We start from the raw sequence: 20,347 nt of genomic DNA, 5'->3' as shown, positions 1-20,347 counted from the left end.
ATGAAGTGCTGGAGACGTTTGAAAACTCTCATGGAAGTGAAAAAGTCCAGCCACCTACCATTTTCCAAGTCATGTTTTATGTATAAAACTTATTTTCTGATGGTAAAGCTTGCACGCAGACCCTTATTTATTGGCCTTTTACTCAACAAAGGCTGGTAGCACTGGCTAGATGGAGGAAAAACAAGGGCATATGGGTGTGGTAACAGTTTCAGGAGCTTTTCCTATTTAGTTAGAGTGTGACTACTGTATTTTAGCATGATTTAGTGAGATCTTTGCTGCAGAAAATAAGTGACCCTATAGGACTGGAAAGTATTGTTAATGGAAGAGTTGGACTTTTGATTTAGAAAGACTCTAAGACAGGGTTGAAAATATGTATGTCCTAAATGATTCACAATTTCAGTATCCAAATTGATTACTTAGGTCTTAAAACCAAATTGTTTGAAAAGTTTATTTGGTAGCAGAAAATATCTATATTTGGATCTTTACAAAAGATGTGCAAGAGGGGAGAACTAAAATTTACACGTAAGATTTTCCTGTTAAAATTTGGGATGATTATCAACTATTGATTTAGGTTACAAGAACTCACGTAAAGCCATGTGTTTTTATGTAAAGGAAGCAGAAGCTAAATAGTTTGTTGAAACTCAGATACTATATTAAACCTAAAGAAAGATAAGTCTATGGAAGAAAAGATAAACTAAATTATTTCAAGCTGCACTATATATTTTTAATCAGACTGAAATCAATTATTTCCACAACCTGACAATTGATTTTTCATTATATCAAGTCCATGATGTCTATGATATTCATTTATACCATGGCTTTTCATCTCAGTTTTCAGTATTTTAAATTTTATACAGATTTACAAATATCAGACGTTATGAACAATCACTCTTATCCTGGGATATGTCTTTCTCTGTGTATCCACTTGATGTGGTCATACGTACAATCCTTGTCACGGACCTGCTGCTTATCTGACAATGGAGGACAAGGCCTACCAAAATGACCCAAAGAGAGGAATATGAAGAATGGGCCTGTTTCATTGTTTCTAAAATTCTAAAGACTTTGTATTGATTCAAAATACTAATACCAATACTTTTAATGGTCCAAATAAAGAGGCACTTTTAGTGTTTGGGAACGTTTAAACAAAATATAAAAAACACAGATTTCACTAAAAGGGGAAAGTTCAGACAACTTCCCACTAGTAAAAAAAGAAACACACTGGGGTTCAATTCCAGTTTAAATTCATTTATGAAGATTGTGACCCTCATTAATTAAAGAGTACAGAAGAAATTATTACTTAAGATCTTAATGTATAAGTATAGCAGTCTCCTATATCAAATTAAATTTAGTCTATGATCAAATATAATGATATATATATACACATATATATATACATATGTGCATATATGTGTGTGTGTATATATATACATATATATATATATATATATATATATATATATATATATATAAATACACTCATAGTACCTTTATCGAATTCTCTAAACCACTCACAGTAGCTTATATAGTACTGATAGAAATAAAGATGGAAATGTATAAACTAGAGTGCAGATAAAACTATCATTTATAGCTAGCTTACTAAGTGATACCCTCTGTGGGTTAAATAGCTTATATTATTCAAGTTTGAAGTTTGATTTTTGAAAACAGAACTGTGCTTTGGTATTCAAACCTTCATAAAATTTTAGTTTTTCAAAATAAGGACTAAAAGGTAGAGAACATCAAACAAGGGGGAGAAAAAGACTTCTGATGTATAACATAACTGTTACATCGATAACCAGTGGTTTTCAACCCAGGCCTGGCCAAAACTCAGCTTCTTGGAGATCATTAGGGCTATTAAAAGGGTTTGATTCAAATTTTGTTATAAGTACATATTTAAAAAAACTTAATAAAAATGCACATTCTAATTTGTTGCATGCCTCGGTTTTACCATACTGGAGACTGCTTATGTATTAACTTCCACAACCAGGATAAGTTATTTTTGTATAAACCTTGGAATACAACTTTGGCTATCTCTCATTAGTAAAAAGCTCCTGAGATGTGTGTTTAAAATCTGTTATTGTTTGCACTTACTTATGTTTGTGTGAATCAAAATTTTCTTAATAATATACAAATGAAACAAGGTATAAAAATACATTGGCTGCTGAAGTTTTTCACCAACTATCAACAACCCCAATTTTATATTTGTGTTATTCAGAGATTTTATTCTTAGTAATGGACTAAAATAAATAAATATAAATGTGAACTGAAAATACATTTATACTGATAAAATGAACTTTTCAGGCTTTATGTATTGGAATTACACAAAATTTTATTTAAAAAAGATCCTAGTGCTAAAAAATGTTTGGAAAAAAGTGGTCTATAAGAAACTGTCTCTTATTTTAATTTGTTAATACAACGTTAAAGGTGATTTCATTGTGTGAAACAAGCTGCTTAGTATTAGGTTGGTGCAAAAGTAATTGCAGTTTTTGCCTTTATTTTTAACCTTTTAAACCACAATTACTTTTGCACCTAATACATTTCAATTCTCAAATTACTTTGTACAATGGGAACATTTCTACAAATTAGAGTGCTGCGGAACATAAAAAAATGGCGAGTAACTTGTAGTAAAGGAGAAATTACACTTAGAGTTTCACTCTTCTGATAGGCAGCTTTAAACAAGATTTCCATTTTTGAATTAATAAAATATTCAGTGTTGTGTTCTAAATCTCAAAATATGTTCATCCTCCACATAACACAATTTAGTACTGTCACACATCAACTGTGTTGTGTGTTTTAAATGTTTAGGCACAGTTCAATGATTTTAGATTTTATTTTGTGGTTTCATTATAAAATAGCTTGCGCACGCCAAACTCAGACAATCTTTTTTATTTAAAAATTCACCTCAAAATTCACGTCGGGGTTTTAGTTTTTGTTTAAAAAGAAGCAAACATTTAAAAGCATCAACTGTTACTAATCTACAATTCGTCTTGTTATGAACATTTTTAGTTTGTGGACTGGGGAAATATACCCATTACATTGATTAGGCACAGTACTGTAGGCAGGAGGCCAGAAATCGGCACATCTGTGTAACTCAGGCAACAGAGGTTTGAATAGAAGGAGTTATGCCTCAGCTATGGGCATTCCTATCTCTATGTCCCCCTCCAAAAACTGTTAGTAGGTCTCGATTCAATACATAGGAGATTGCATGTCATTTAGTTAAAAACAAACAAACAGACAAACAAACAAACTAACAAACTATATCTGTTTTCTAAATTACGTAGCAAAGCCAAGACAGATCAATATAATTGTAGCCTCAGTATAATTTGTGGTCTTGATACCGTGTCACAGGACCATGTTGTAAGTGAAGCAGAATGATACGATTCCTCTGGTGGTTTCAGAAATCTGGTAGGAAGAGGTCCGTGACTATAAGATTTCACATTATATCAAGGCTCCAATATTTCTTGAATTGGGGCAGTGAGTATAAATCACAGTACAAAATCCTTAATTCTTTTAGTGAAAAAGCCAACAGGTGCTACATGTGAGAATCCCTTATATAACATCTATGTTTTTTTTTAAAAAAATGCAGATATAAAATGTTAATTGCATAGGGATTTAAATATAAGGCCAAGAAGAATATTAAGTAAAGTCTAAAAAAATCATAGAAAGGGCACTATGGCGTCAAAGTACAGAATCGTTCTTAGAGCAATAAATCTGAATTACAGTCTAATGAAAAATCACAGTATGTTGCTATAACTAACAGTGAATGTCAACTGTGTCATTAATTCCACATTGGAAACCAAATATTAGGACTAGCAAGAACACAACTAAAGCTCAGTCTAAACCTGATCAGTGTATTAGCACATCAGTGCCTGGTACGTACCTGATTAGTTATATAAACTACGTTTTACAAATAATGTAAAGTGTAATACATGTTAACAAGTATGAGAGCACATCATCACCTCATGCCATCCGTGATTTGCAGGCTTACTTGATAGTATAATTATTCAGTCTTTCCAAGGTGCAAGATCCTACCCTGCAGAATCTTCACTCAATGAACCAAGAACACTGTAATTAACAAAATATAATAAAGTTCCACCATTGAGAACTCACTGTACACGAGCCAGAGAACTATGTCCTAATACCTAGTACATATATTATCCTTAGCATCCTGGAAGGCAATGAATGATTGATTCCAACTATACTCTGTGGTTTTAAATTACCACCTGAAGTTTCACATCGAAAGGTAAATTGTGAATCTACTTTTCATCTTAACATTAGACTGCAGTTTAAAGAGTAATTTCCAAATATAAAAGTAGCTTAGTTAACTTAGTATTGTTATATAGAGTAGTGTGAGGAGAAACAAGAACTCCCAAAGGAATTGTGTTAAGGTACATTTGGGAATACCCCAATGTTTTAAATGAAAAAGTGCATAAATACAGTAATACTACAAGTGTGTTAACTACAGAACAAATGTTTCTCTGGGAGCTAACCAATAGTATTTTCCCACATTATTTACACGTTATGAATTGTTCAGATACCACAAAGCACCGTTGACAGTCTAAATTGCTTGACTATGTCTGAAAGGTCCTTTGACTTCAACTCTACTCAGTTGAGGATATACCTAGAGTAGAAGTGTCAAGTCATCTTCAGTCAAACAGGACTTATCTTTACAATTCAGTTCTCTTTTGTTCAGACACAGCAAGCGTTATTTTCATTTCACACTCTTGGTTGGTGTTTCGGATTCTGTGGACTGTCTCCCATCTGTCCAGGCTTCTCGGGTACTCTTTAGAGCCAGGGTCTTCTGTTGGTCAACCACAACATAATCCACTCTCTCATCTGCTACACTGCTTCCTGAGCCACTGCTCTTTTGCTGAAAAACAGCAAATAAAAAAACCACCCATAAAGTTCCACATATAAAGGAATGCTTCTGAGTGAAATTCTGTCTTAAAACACAGACACGTTCGCACTATGAATAACTCTTGAAATTCATTTGGGTCACAAAAAAATAACATTACCTCAATTTAACAATGTTGTCTCTCTCCTAACTGCACAGTTTTTCCTTAAATGTGAAATTCTTATATATCAGAGTTCATACTAACGCTCCCCATTACAGAGGAAATTATTACAAGTAGTGAGAGTGGACACCTGGTTCATCTTAAGATACACAACTTGCTTCTCCCTTTAGCCTTTAGCTTAAGTTAAGCTTAACCTTTTCAAGTCCTGAGAACACGTATCAGTGCTTACTTTCAGAGTTAAGAAATGTTTCTTGAAAAGTACTATTTCAATAAGGGCAACTCACATAGGCTGACGGCCCCTCTTACTCCTGAAATACCACTAGATACTAGTTAACTTAAAACAAATATAATTATTAATGCATTGCTGGGCTCACTAAAAAGTAGGGGAAATCCCCAAGGAAAGGGAAACAGAGAGGGAGCAGATTGCTGCTAACTGATCAAGGCAGTGCTGTGTTTAACGTGAATGTCCATCTCAGCAATGCACTCAGGAGGCCCTGGGGGGAGGACACGCTGAACCTGACCCTGTCCTGTTATGCTAGGGGCCCCGGAAGGGAACTGAGGTGGTTCTCGGGTGGTAGCACCACCTGCTTTCTAGAAGAAGCAAATGCAAATGCTGTCTGAAGAAAATTTAGGTCTGCAAGATTCCCATAGAGAGCCGCAGCAAAATGAATTCTCAATAAAAGTACATAAACCACACAAGAAAGCAAGCCATCAAGAGTGTGAGTTAGCAAAACAATAAGCACAGATTCAGATCTTTAAGGACTTCAGATATTGAAATCATTACATAAAACTGTAAAAATATATGTATATGTTTAAAGCAATTAAAAAATAAAACTAAAAGGAACAAAATAAGGAATAAGAAGCTATTCAAATCAGCTAAGCATATTTGAAAAAAACAAAAAAACCCCAGGCAGGAATTCATTTTAGAAATAAAAAATAATGAAATTAAAAATTATACAAATGGGTTAAACAGAAGAGTTGAGAATTAGTGAACTTGTTGACAAAGCTAAAGAAATTATCCAAGTAAGCACAAAGAGACAGTAGGAGAAAACATGAAAGAGTGGTAAGAGGTACAAAAAATAGAATGAGAAATTCTAACTAATGTTTAATCAGAAACCTCAAAGGAGAGAATAAACAGAATAGTGGAAAAGTAATATTTAGCGAGATAATGACACTTTTCCAGAATTGATAAAAATTCGAATCCAGAAATAAAAATAGTACAACTTCCACCAAGCAATATAAAAAAAAGGAAATCTATAGATATCTAGACACATTGTAGTAAACCTGCAGAATACCAAAGATAAAGAAAAGATGATACCACCAGCGAGACAGAAAACCCAGATTACCTACAAAGGAATTGTAATTAGATTGACAGCATACTTTTCAACAGGAGCAATGGAAACCAGATAGCGAGTAGAATCATCTAAGTGTTGAGAGAAACTTACTGTCAATCAAGAATTATGAACTCAAACTCTTCTTTCAAGAATGATGGTAAAATAAAGACATTTCAGTTAAAGAAAATGCCAAGAATTTACCACTAACATACCTCCACCAAGGAACTTCTAAAGGATATATTTCAGGAGGATGAAAAATGCTTAGAGAAAGAAGGTCTAAGATACAAGAAGGAATAATAAAAAAAAATTGGCAATCATGCAGGGAAGTGTAAATAAATATTGTCTATATAATAAGGATACTACTGCCAATAATGTCTAATTTGTGGGTTTAACTAGAGGAAAGAAACTAAAATTTTGGACAAAACTAGCACAAAAGACAGAAGGGGAGTAATTTGAGCTAACATTGGAAAGACAGTAAAGATGACAATTAACTTTAGAATTTGTTAAGTAAGCATTACAATGTAACCACTAAAACAGCACAAAGTATATGACTTCGAAAGCATTAGAAAGGAAAAATAATTAATTTCTTAGTCTCCATAACTTGGTTACTTGTGATTTATGAAATAGCATCAGGCAACAGACATTAATAAACTTAAACAGACTAATAAAATTCCCCCAAGAGAGATATGATTCTTCAGGGTTAAAATGTGATCTAATTGTATTTATTAAATGAGGTTTCACTTACCTTACGTGGTGGTGTGGATTTCCCAGAATCTAAATCTAGATCGAGATATTCCACTTGCTTGTCTCCTTTGGGCTTGATCATAGGGCTGCTTCCTCCATCAAGACTGTTACTGCCAAAAAGATTCTGAAAGTACAATACAACAAAATCAACTGCCAAATTATTCACGAGACATATTGCTTATCTCACTTGCCATCTACTAAAGCCTAAATATTTATTTAAAGAGGACATAGCTTGAAGAAATGTCTGCTCAGAAAATTAAATAACCTTTTAGGATTAGGAGAAAATAAGTAGTGTTTAAAAAATTGATTAAAACTGCGTTTAGAGCAAGCTAAAAGAGTTTCAAACGTCAAACTAAGTTCAAACTAAGTTCAGAAGTTCAAACTAAGACTGGGACATCAAGCTCCAGTTAGTTGCCATAGCTCAACTTGAACTTTATTAAAATGATATCTGTACTTAATGACATGTTTTAACTACACGATCCTTATACTCCATGCTTTCAAATTAAATTTAAAAAAAAACTTTTATATCTTACTTAAAGACTCTCCCACTGAAATTAGTTGAGAATAAGTATGCTAACCAAAGGCCATGAATGACGACTCGATTGACAAATCTATTTTGTTTCAAACATCTGGAATTTTTACCACTTAATTTCCTGTCTTCCCTTCTGTCCTAATAGGAATTGTACAATAGAAGGACTACTGTCTAAAAAAAGCGTAAAGGAAAAAGGAAGACAGTGAACAGCAATTTTTGTTCAGGTTAAACAGAGTAAGCTGTGATTCAGGGAAAAGACAATTGCTAGGAAAACAGAGTTTATTTATTTCCTCATATGTAAGCAGGGCTGCTGATAGCCCGGTTTTTTGTGAATTAGAAAAGAGGTGCTCCTTCCTCTGGGGTGACACAGCTCTGTGCCAGGACCCACCACTGGCTGGTGAGTGGGACATGGTCTGGATTACAAGTACTCACAAATGCAGGATGTGTGCAGTCTACTGTACATACATACCACATACTGTGTGCAGTATGTTTATGCAGTAAACAACCTGCATGACTGAATGTGATGGCCTTATTTGTAGGAACAGATTTTTAAATCCAATGTATCAACTACTGATAATAAAACATTAAAAGCTATTGACAATAACATGTAGGGCACAAAAAATGTAAGCAAGTTTTAGTGTTTAATTAATACAAATAGCCATTCCCCCGCTGCCTTTTTTTCTAATTCATGGAGAAACTTAGTTTTTTTTTTCTCTGAATAACTCCAAATTTCATTCTCACATAAAAAAATCAAGCAGGAGTATATGTGTGTGAAAATTTTTTGTATTCAGATGTGACCAATGCAAGAACCCATAGCCAGAATTTCCCTAACTGGAAACACCTAGAATTGTTCACAGTATTGCAAGGCTATGAAAGGAATCCATGAGTTCATATGACATATACATTTAATCTCAATAAGTTGTTCCTAAAGAGAATTTCTCAGAATTGCTAGTTAAACCATTTTCTGTCTAATTATTGCTAGAACTGGAAATTTTTCATCTTTAAGTACTGGTAAAATTTTTGTCCCTACATGGAAGTCTATTTGCTTTTGATCTAATTGCCACTGGGAACAGCCTGTCTCAGTGTTCTAGCCTTTCACCCAGTACTTTCCCAAAACAGTTTAGAAAACCCGTAAGATTCTAGGAGTTATTATGAGTGTTCTGCAAATTAGAAAATAAAATGAAATAAAAGCAACAGTAGTGACTTTTCTAAAATTCTTTAAAAATCATGTAAAATTATCGAACATATTTTTTGTTGCAGTTATATAACAATATTTGTCTTTCGTAATGGACCATCATTTGCATTTCCAGGAGTCGCATTAAGGATTCACTTCGTGAATGCTTGATTTCGGATCTTTGTATAAATGAACAGGAAGCGTTCAATACAAGGTATTTTCTTGGACTGTTTCAAAAATCAAATATCTCTTAAAAGAAATAAAACTGGAAAATTTTATCACGTGTAACTAATTTATACCTACTTTATAGATATTGATATTATACTTTGACCCTTTATTAGACTTGTAGACTTTAAGATGCTATTTTTACAAAGCACTTAAAAAAGTTTTCTTTTATCCTTTTCCCTTAAGTATATAAAGAAAAATATAAGGGCAAAATTTATAGACTTGAAGAGAGAGACAAGATAAAGATTTTACATACGGAGTCTTCACTAGACAGGTTTGGGTTCATGGGGACATAATTCTCTTCACTGTCATGAGAGTCACTGCTTGATGTTGTGCTGTGCACGGAGTCCGGTCGGGGTGACATGGGGAACCTAGAGGAGCTAATGACAGAAATGATCGTTGCAATCATAAACCTGGTTAATTCTTCTAAATTCACTTCCAAAATAAAAATGAGAGTTTACATTCTTTCAGGAATAGTCACATAAGTTTACAATCACTTATTATACATATGTACTCTAATACAATTTATTGTACCCATTCAAATGCACAACCAATATTTATAGCTATATTGCAAAAGTATATTTTGGGGTATCAAATTGCCTGTATAGAACAAGAAAACAGTATCGCTAGTGATTTGAGGGTTAAGTAGAAAGTCACAGATAGATACAAAAAGATTTAAGAATTCCTATTAAAAAAATTAGCTGTATCTATACATGAAGCATATTCCACGTGAAGCATATTATACATGAAGCATATTATAAATATTCCACACAGGTTTGTAATTTCATATATTCATTTCCCTATACACATTTAAATAAATCTTGATTAAATAAGTACCGTGTTTTCCAGATCAGTTCTTAGAAATTTCTAGCCTCATGAGCCCTTTACACTTTTAAAAAATTATTAAGAACCCCAAGAAACTTTTGTTTACATGGGTTTATCTATTGATATCTGCCATATTACGAATAGTAGAAAAAATTTTAAGCATAGGAGCACACAAATACATTGTATTATCTGTCTCAATGTATCATCAAATATCATGTAGACTCTGAAAAACTCCAGTGTACATTCATGACAGAAGAAGAGTGGAAAAAGCAAATGGCATTAGTATCTTCATGAAAATAGTTTTGACTTCACGGAACCCCCAACATGGGGGCTCCCCACACCATCCTTTGGGAACCACTGTGATAAATATTTTCCATTATAATGAACAATCAAGCCACATAGTTTAAACAAAGACTTACTCTCGAGCAAAACTCCTAGTGATGGGAGATCTAACCGGGGCTTGTAGTTCTTCCCATTCTGGTAAAGGTTTTATTTCTAAAGGTGCTGGTTTGGCTGAAATAAAAGACAGAAAAACAGATTTTAGCATACAGAAATTTGGAAAGCAAAACAAGGTCCTCTCTCCATATCTCTATTGATAATTATAGCCCGAGTATACTTAAGACCAGCTCGTTTCACAGAGGAATCGAGGTTCATGGATGTGATATGATTTGCCCAAGGTTACAAAGCTAAAAAATTAGTGGCAGAAGCTAAATCAGATGTTTCATGATTGCTGACTCAAAGCCTTAAAGCTCTATTACAATATGTTGCTTGCTAATTTAAGCAAATATTTTATGAATATAAACTAAGTGGGAATATAAAAGAGTAATGTGACCCAATTCCTTTACAGTTACTTGATGTATATACTCTGTATTATTTCCTTATTTCACTTTTTACTAATTTTATCTTCAAATACGCAGGTTTAATCTTCTACGTAAAAAATGTTCTGATTCTTTAATATCGAAATATCAGTTATATAACTATCCATATAAAATAATATATAGAAAGTATTAAATACAAAACTTTACTAAAAACAAAAACCAAAACAAGAATTAATGGTTAAGTCTTCTAAATTAATTCATGCCCAGTCTGGAAACAAATAAAACAAAGCAATAATTATATCTTTCGACTCAAACTCAGATGTGAGAAAAGGCCAGAATTAAACAATTACCTCAAAGTTTTAGCCTAATTTAACCAGCAATAGCTTTTTCTAAATTAAATTAAAATAAATACTAATAAGAATGTTAGCATTTATTTACAGGTGGTCTTTGCTTATTTACCACCTGTAAATATTGAGGTAGATAATTACTATGAGGTAGACAATTACTATGCTAGTACATATCACAGAGCTCTCAGCCCTTTTCTTAACTGAAACATTTTTTCATAAATTAATAAAAATGAGCAAAGAACTATTCTTTAATATTAATTATATTTTAGGAGACTATTTAAACATATAGGTGAATGTTTTAGTTACATTTCATTCTGCCATTCTAAAATTACTTTTTTCATTTTTCCAGGTTTCCTTCTTCTAGTCTTTGTCCATCGTGTGTACTCTTAATGAATTATGTTGCAATTACCATTGAACTATACAATAGATGGTCATTTTAAAGGAGTATGCAGATTCACTGGGGCTTATTAACAAAGTGTTTTTGTCAACTCAAATACAAAACACTCAATGTGGGTTTCTGAAGATTAAAGTTCAAGTTAAAATAATTTTGCTCATTTATACACTTACAATGGGCATGTACAGAATATTGTGCTGACTGGTAGGATTTCTTTAACTCTTATGTTTCCCTGTTTTGAAACACAATGGCTAATAGCAGTTTAGCTGTCAAATTCTAAGTCATGGCATAAAATAATTAATCTATGGAAATGAGTCCGCATTTTCCCATGACATAACACATACATTATACGATATAAAAATAGGAGACAACTGGAATTCACAAGCAGCTCACAAGCTTAAAGAAAACAATGCATAGATGTCTAAAGGGTTAAAGGAATAATGCAGAAGAATACCACATATCATATATCAAATATCAAATATTTAACATGCTGTTGTTAATGGTATAGCAAGTAGACTTATTGTGGAGTATGGGAAGCATTCACTTTAGAAATAACATGCTGGGAAGCTTTTTTTTTTACAACAGCAGTAGTACTTAAGGCTCTTCTTTATTTTTAAAAAAAGCATCACAAAATAAATTCCCAAAGTCCCATCCAGCATGCGATGCTAAAGTACATACCCTTTCTTCTTGTAGCAAAGTCACCTATGGTTTGTGAATCAGTTCGCTCTAAACCATGGGGTTTGGGTCTTAAAATTTTAGGACTTTGACCTAATTGGTAAAAAGAAGACTCTCTTAATATAATGTTATTTTTTAATGGAATAATGGATTCTGTGAAAAAAAGGGAAAAAAAGGCAACAGAACCCTGAGCAGAAATGTTACATCTCAAAAGCATAAACAGTTTCTTTGTGGAAACTATTTGAATCTTGCTATGTATCATACATGCTCAGTACATTGGAACGGAGGAAGCTGCATGCAACAGTATAAAAAGCAAAGTGTTATAAAAAACGCCAGGGTGTTAGTGGGATAACCGGCCTTGTTAGTTCTTATCTTTATTTGCAGGACGGAGGAAAAACACGTGCCATGTTAGTTGTTCTTCTAACATGCCTTAGAAAACTGGGTCAAATAAAAAAATTTTTAATCCCTCATTCAGATCTCAAGTACATCTTTTCTTAGAAGTCTGGTGTCTCATAAGAAAGTACCAAGGCTCACCACCTCCTTCCTTAATATCACTTTCTTAATTTGGTGGAAGTATTTTAACAACCTTCATCTGACTATTCCTTCACTTTCTAACCAAAACACTCTAGAGAAGAAGGTGGATGTTACAGTGTTCGCTCATCCAAGAGCAAAACCAAGACCAACATTTGTTTCCCCTGGATACTCAGGGCTGTCCGGTGACATCATTTTGCAAGGATGAGATGTCTAGATTTTGGAACTACTGATTGCCTAGCTTCCATGTAAGTACTGGAAAGCATAAATTCATTTGCCATCATTTTCTTTTCATTTAATCTCTGGCACATACAAATACTGCTGAAAAACCTTACGAAAAATACTGGATGAACACCCAGAAGTTGGCCTCGGACTATTTCCTATAGGAAGCCAGCGTACCAACATTATTTGAATAAGGAATTTCAGCTACTCTGTTCTCAGTGGCACCAAATTTTCTTTGTTCTTGCATTTACAAGACTGAGCTGACATCTAATATTAGATGACAAAATAAGAATCTGCTGATATCTAGCACTTTATCTCTTGGAATCTAAGTTTCTTAAAATGGGATTATCTCGATTATAAAACATGAAAATTCTCGAATTAATTTTCCAAGTTAGGCAAATAATACACTGAGTTAATTCAGAAATGAGGAAGGCCTACTTACACACCAGTGCTAAAATTTGGGGCCATGACCAAACCCTGCATATTGACCTACACTAGGGTCACCCTGAGGCACTCTTCTAAAACAAAGGAGGATGTCAGCTTTTTAAAACTCCCTCGGATAGTGTACTTCCCTTCAAAAAAAGAAGAGGCACAGGGTAGTAAGCTTTACCATAGAAAAGGACATTTATTTTAGAGAGGAAAGCATCTCACTGACCAAATCCATCCTCTTCATTTTATGAGTGAAATATCCCTGGAGAACGAAAGAAGTGAAGTGACTTGCTCAGATAATAATATTAATCAGAGACTAAATTAAGGCTTCCTCTAACCTTCTACTTGCTGGCTCCAGGGGGGATTTTCTACCCCACTCTGCTGTACCTCTCTATCCGTCTGGTAAATTGAGCACCTTAGGAAATCAGTGTTTAGAGTTCAGTTTTGACCTCAGTTTGAGATCTTACATCTACCTGAATACCACGAGTGATGTAACGTTTCATAATTACACATTGCTTTTAGAACTACTTTTGGTTTGTTGATGCTGATTCAGTCTGCCCTCTGCCCTCTTTCTTTTCTAAAAGACCCACTTTCATTAGCTCTCAGCTTCTGCCTGATTTTTCACTGTAGTTATCTACCAGTGGTCACTCTTGACATTTCTCAACTTTTCATCCTTGGTATCGTATCTATATTTATGGTTAAATAACCAAGATCATGTGACTGCTAAATCTACCTCGTTATAATCTAGTCCCAGACTTCAGTTGTCTGACAGGTTACTTCCAATTGTCCTTCTAGCCCTTGACCCTGAACTCATCATCCACCTCTCCCCAAACCAATGTCATCTCTCAAGTACTTTCAAGGCTTCTCCTTGGTTTTCTTAATAGAAGAATACTGTATTGAGTGAGATTTTTTAAAAGTACATTATAAAATTGACATGTATTTTCTACTCCATCTAAAGCTTAAGGTTGATTTTAGGATAAAAGTCGGAATGTGGAGATGTTGCACTGAATTGTACTGAGTCACTTAGGCATTTTGTTAGCTTTATTTTTTCATATCCTTCCAAACTCAATTCAACATTTATGTTCTAGACAGAAATAAAAGTCACACCCAAATGATAGCTGAATATTGCAGAAGAGGTGAGAAAGGAAACAAAAACGAAGTCCAAGGTGTAAGTAGCTTGTCTTAGCCTTGTCTTCTCTACTGACTGTAGGCAAATACTTGAATGTTTTTCAGTTTGTTGAAGAAAAGTGTGAAAATAAAGAGTAAGAAATAAGAATACTAGTGTAAGGGCCAAAATGAACCAATTCTAGAGATATACAAATTCTCAAATTCTGAGAGGAAACAGAACTCATTTGAGCCTCAACTTTTAAATCCAAGGAAGTTACAACTTGGCTTTAGCTAGACTAGTTTTCAACAAAGAAAGCAACTTTTTTTTTTTTTTTTTTTCCATTTAGCAAACAGCACTGATCCCTGGTGAAATTCTTACTGTGCTTTAACCTTTATGGGTTAAAACTATCTTACACAGGACTGTCAGTCTCTGGATCATGTGCTCTGTTCCCTAATTTGGAATCCAGTTTGGTACATCTTAATCTCTGGTTCAGATCTTTCCCCAGAGACCCTGATCTACACATCTACAAAACCACCCACATGGGTGTTCTACAGGCGTTCGTTCACACTACATGTTCAAAACGGAATTTATCCTCTTTGACTCACCACAAACCTGCTTTGTTTCCTATGCTACAAGTTCCCATAGCAGATCTCTTAGAAGTCATTCTGGATTGCACTTTCTCTCTAATCTCCCTATATCAATTTTACTTTATATTTATAATGACAACATAGTAGCTTGTTTTCATTTGCCCAAGATAATAAAAAAATCTGCAAGTCTAAATGGTCCTTTCTTCTTTCATTAATGTACACTTACTTGGTTTTTCTGGAAGTGATAAACTCACATTGTACGGCTAAAGGATCTCCACCCACACTCCAAGTGCCCTCAAAAGTTCTAAAATCACTGTAAGTCCCCCCATCGAGGGAATAACTGAGAGCCAGGGAAAGAACTGCGGTCATGCCTAAACCAAGGCTTCAAGAACCCAGGATTTGGAAAACAGGGCAAAGCGCTCTCCGAGGAAGGCGCTGATTTTGTAACATTTTACATTTAAAAATACAATTGTTTTCTACCACATCTTTACAACTTAGAATGAGCTTTTTAGGGGCCAACCTGATTCTATTACTTGCCTGCATAAAAACCCTTTAAGGGTGTTCTCAAAATAGAGCCGAGACTCATTAGTGTGGATCATAACCCCCTCAGGGTCAGGTACCTGCAAGGCACTTGGCATTGGTTCCTCCATTCAGACTTCCCTGCCTCCTTCCCCATCTCATTCCCTCCCTTCCACCCACGAACCTCAGACAGCCCCTTCTCCCCTCTTTCTAAAGGATCTGGGGATATTGTTTATTCTGACTAGAAGATCCTCTACCATCTTCCCCTTCTCTACCATCATTTAATTGCCACTCACCCACTCAGACTTTCCTCAGGGGAGCTTAGCTAACAGTGCCAAGAGCTTACCTCAACCACAGCCCCTCCCATGTTAATTATGATAATAATGTGTTTACTTTTCTACCTCCTCCACTAAACGGTGGTGTAGCCACCTTTTCTCCCTTGTGTTTGGAGACCCAAGACCTAGCCGAGGGTATATGCTGTAATTGGTAGGACTTAAATCTGTGCTGATGAACTGCAGTTCTCTTAAAGCTGGTGGTGTTTAATCTGATCAATGGCATAATTTTTGTTTGTCCTTTAAGAAGAAAATAAGAGCAACTAAATGTTGTTTCAAAAGTTGGTCATCCCAAATATGCTCAAGGCCGTCACACAAGGTCATTTCCAATAAGCAGATGCAATCCTGTTTTTTGAAAAGTCCATATACTATGAAGTATTTTAATAGGTACTGTCTACACACAGTCAACTCAAAGTAGAAAACTTATTTTCTATATGGAAAACTTAGAGGGTTTAACTTAGCCTAAATTATTTAGTCTTATGATGTTTTACAGATTATGCTACTATTTCCAGTAGGCATCTCAAAATTCAAGAAAGAAGGAAAACAATTCACAACATTATTATCCTCTGCTAATTTAAAAAACTCATCAAGGTAGCATACTGAAAAACTTTCACACTTGTTTTAATGGTCTCACTGTATAAAGAAAAATATAATAATTATAATCATATTGGAAGGTCAAGAATATTTAGGAAAAAAAACAACTCGCATGCAAAGGTTATGCTGTAAAAATGCATTCCATACTGACTTGCTTTAAACTGTAACACCAAACCAAAAATCTGACTTGAGGTTCAAACTTTAATATTCATTTATTAAAATCTAATTATATTTCCTGGTATCAATCATCCATCTTCCAAACATTATAGTTTAAAAACCATTTTAAGAAAACATGTTCATTTTTAATCACATTCAAAAACTTTAGAAGATCTCTGAAAAATGTTTAGAACAAATATATCCCTGTGCCCAAAAAAGACCCACCAAAGGAAGCGCCTCCCGACTCGTCTTCTGGATGCTTCCTGCACCGAAATAAAGACACAGAACTGAAGATACTTTCAACAAACTAATGTACAAAACGCCAGAAGAAACCGCGCTCTGCTTTTTAAAAATCAATACAATAACTAAGGGTCAGAACTGCTGCAGAAATCTGTGAATGGATAAAGCCAAACAAAACAAATGGAAAGACAGCATTTGAGGCTCAAAACAGCTGCTATATCACGTTAGAAGGAGAATGGATGGGGGTAGGGGGACCTAGATAAGTCTGGTGGTTAAAGATGGTAGATTTATGAGTGACTGACGTTAAGAGAAGGTATGATATGTATCTTATAGAAACTTTTACAAAATTGCTTTTCCATTACAATATGAAAGTTTCAGTGAAAGCAAACCAAAACGTAACTTGTGCTGTATTTCTAATGACTCATCTGCTTTCCGAATAGTTAATACAACACATGTATATTATGTTTTTCTGTCTTAGTAATAATATACGCAAAACTTGGTTCAAAACAAATACTATCATGACAGAAATAGTACACATGAAAACATAGCTACCGCAAGCTGGGTGATGGGAAAAGGATACGTGAAAACACATTAAATGTAAGTGTTTAGAATATCTATGTATTTCTGCAGCTTCAATTACTCATAAGTATTCAAAAAACTCATCTACTAACTACAACAGCTGACATCTATAATTGGGGGTATGAACAAGACTAGAATGTCACTCATTTGTTGTAGACCCTTCCAAAGAAGACACTCCAGAAACTGGCTACACTGGATGCTGAACTAGTTACACTGGGCTCGGAAACTAATCAAGCCATATTTGATAGAATTAGGTTTGCTATAATGAAGTTTAGTTAATAAGAGATACCAGAATATTAGACTGAGTCACATCTGACGTCACAAAATTAGAAATTTAAAAGACTCATCTGATGATATGCATAATGAGAGAATTTCATGACCAAATAAGACACTTGTTTTACAGTTTAAGTTTTTAAGGATAAAAACTCGGATCTAAGATTTAAATTTGGGTTTTAAAATGTGTTTTTCTTGAATAGTTGTAACTTTCTAAAGTGGTTGACAAAGTTTGTCTTGCCATATTAAATATTCTTTCATGCCTTCTCTCTTATATTTTTTTAAAAAGTAGACTAGTACAAAGAAAAGCAAAAACCTTTTTTTTCTTATTGCTATGATTTTACTAAACTCTTTACTGTTTTGCTAAACTCATTCTCCTTGATTTTGCCAAAAACTATGTGGGTATTTTATTCTGGGTGCTTTTCTCCGTTGTATCTAAGAAAAGATACCAAATAAATAATCCAGACAATGACTCAGGACTCTCTCTCAACAGTTCAGTTAATTTTTAAAAGACTGAATATAATCTCCAGAAGCCAAGAAACTATGTTGTTCTGTTTTATTGTAAAGTCACTTTCAGGTGGTTAGAGGACTATTGATCTCTCATCTACTAGAATATATAGTACTTTCACTACACACAGGGACCCTTAATTATATATAATATATATAATATATACTATATATGTCATATATAGTATATGTCATTATGATATATACATATTATAATATGGGGTCAAACCTCGATGGTATCAGAAGCATATCATTATGATCTTTAAACTTTTATAACATAAACAGGGAATCTTTTCTGAGTCTGCTTACTACATAGAATCATTAACTGAAAAACACTGGGGATTTTCAAACAGCCTGAGAGGAGGAAGGAATGGGGAGGAGAACAGAGCAGCTGGGACTCAGAGCCTGTACGCTTACCCAAAATATACGACGTCCACGTTTATGGGAGACCTCAAGATATAAAACTGTTACATTTAGGGTTAAAGAGTGGAGATCTGCTGCTAAATGCACTAATTACAGGGAAATAAGAAAACCAACTTAGCATTAAAATGAATATTTCAATATGTCAAAGGCTTCATGACACCTGCATCTTAATCCTTCAGCAATGTGTGAACTCAATTATAAATCTATCCACGCCCAAACGTACGTTCGCATATTGTATGTAAAGAAGAAAATGACGAGTAATGTCTAAATAGATTTAAAGACTAATGAGGACAAAGAGTAACAGACGGAAAAGGTACCAAATGAAAAGCTGGGGATGCTCACAGCCTTTCTGGGATGACCATCCTGGTTATGGCCCTGCTGCTGGGGCCGTCTGGTGGCCGGGGATGTCACACAAGACTCTCTTTCCAGTTGTTGGACCAAAGGTGGGAACTTGACCCAACAGCAGCCAATCTATGGGCTGGCCAACGATCTATCATGTGGCCTGGTGTGAAAAGACCAATGAGACCAATCAAATTCTCTCTGAGCAACTGAAGTGAGAAAAGAGTGAACAAGGCAATTAATTAACAGATGTGGAGGCTGCACTGGCACGTCAAAGGAGCCACGTAAAAAGGCCACAGAGGGTCCTGGTAGGCCCAAGCTCTGGGAAAGAGGAAGCCATGTAAAGGAGACGATGCAGAGCAGAAGGAAACAAAAAGAATGTGAGAGAGAACAAAGCAGACACAGACTTCCCAGAGGACAGACATGCCGAAAGCAGGACAAAGTGACAGTTCCCTAGGAGTGCTTCAGTTCCCAATCGCTTTCTAGTATCCTTACTTAAAAGCAAAATGAAACAAAACTCATTTTCTTAAGATACTCTGAGTGAATCTGTCACTGTTCCCCACAACTGGAACTTAATTAGAATTAATATTAATGATCTAAGCTTAGGTTAATGAGAAATATACACAAACGTTACATGCTCTTAAAAAGCTACATACCACACATGAGACTTTTTCAAACGTGCTGAGTACCCTAGAAATTGTGCGACTCATCACATAGCTGATATATTAACTTATTTGGTTGTCAAGATTAAATCACACTGACAGCATGCTGCAAGACACTGGGTTTTAACCACTCAAACCCAGATTTTGTAAAACGTGCGTACATATTATCAATTTGGCTGAGAAGTTTCTTTTACACCGAGTTCTTAACAAATCATGCCACCTTAGAATTTAACGTTACTTATGCAGGCCAGTATGAAAGAATAGACAAGAAGCAGTTATTTACACCCCAGCAGAGGAAGAATAATTTTAAAGAATTTCCTACATGGACAGAATTGAAAGATTATACAAGCAACCTCGCTGTTCTTAAAGAATTATGTCAGGTGCAGTAAATATCTCAAATCTGCCTCGGTAGCACACACTCTGGAGAAGAGGTTACAACATAGCAGCCAAAGATCATATTTAGGTTGTAGAAGTGTTTGGTTTGGTCTGCAATGTTTGTTTTTTAAAATATTTAAATTAGCTGATGGAACTTAAAAATCAAAAGACAATACCCATAAAATCTGAAATTTCTGGCATCTTTTGGTACATCAGAAGCTTTGCCTGTCGGGTCCACAGTATTGTCACAAGTCAGCCCTGGCAGGGAGCAGGTAGTTAGCCCATCTAGACAGGGCAACGGCATTCCCGTTTCTCCGCATTCTGTCCTGTTCCGTGCCAATCCCTGTGAGTATTTTAGTTTGTAACCTCTGTTCTAGAGATAGGAGACTTA

General features: G+C 34.7%; 1 protein-coding gene across 9 annotated transcripts in view; it reads right to left on the bottom strand.

Moving 5' to 3' along the window:
• Positions 1 to 2,201: 2,201 nt before the first annotated feature.
• Positions 2,202 to 20,347, bottom strand: part of GAB1 (GRB2 associated binding protein 1) — a 113,938-nt gene continuing 95,792 nt past the window's right edge. For 5 of the 9 annotated variants that reach the window (XM_081077741.1, XM_081077740.1, XM_081077746.1 and 2 more), the window contains 4 exons: positions 10,266 to 10,359; positions 9,278 to 9,401; positions 7,092 to 7,214; positions 2,306 to 4,867 (listed from right to left, as the gene is read on the bottom strand). In XM_081077741.1, coding sequence (XP_080933867.1) covers positions 4,709 to 4,867; positions 7,092 to 7,214; positions 9,278 to 9,401; positions 10,266 to 10,359 — 500 coding nt within the window. In that variant the 3' untranslated portion in view covers positions 2,306 to 4,708. Of the gene's footprint in view, positions 4,868 to 7,091; positions 7,215 to 9,277; positions 9,402 to 10,265; positions 10,360 to 12,083; positions 12,174 to 20,347 lie in introns of all 9 variants that reach the window. The other 4 variants (XM_081077738.1, XM_081077739.1, XM_081077743.1 and 1 more) reach the window with 2 other exon arrangements.

This window comes from Rhinolophus hipposideros (genome assembly GCF_964194185.1).
Source record: "Rhinolophus hipposideros genome assembly, chromosome: 16".
NCBI classification, from domain to species: Eukaryota; Metazoa; Chordata; class Mammalia; order Chiroptera; family Rhinolophidae; genus Rhinolophus; species Rhinolophus hipposideros.
Note: the sequence above shows the minus strand (reverse complement) of the source record. Positions and strands in the feature narration are given on the sequence as shown.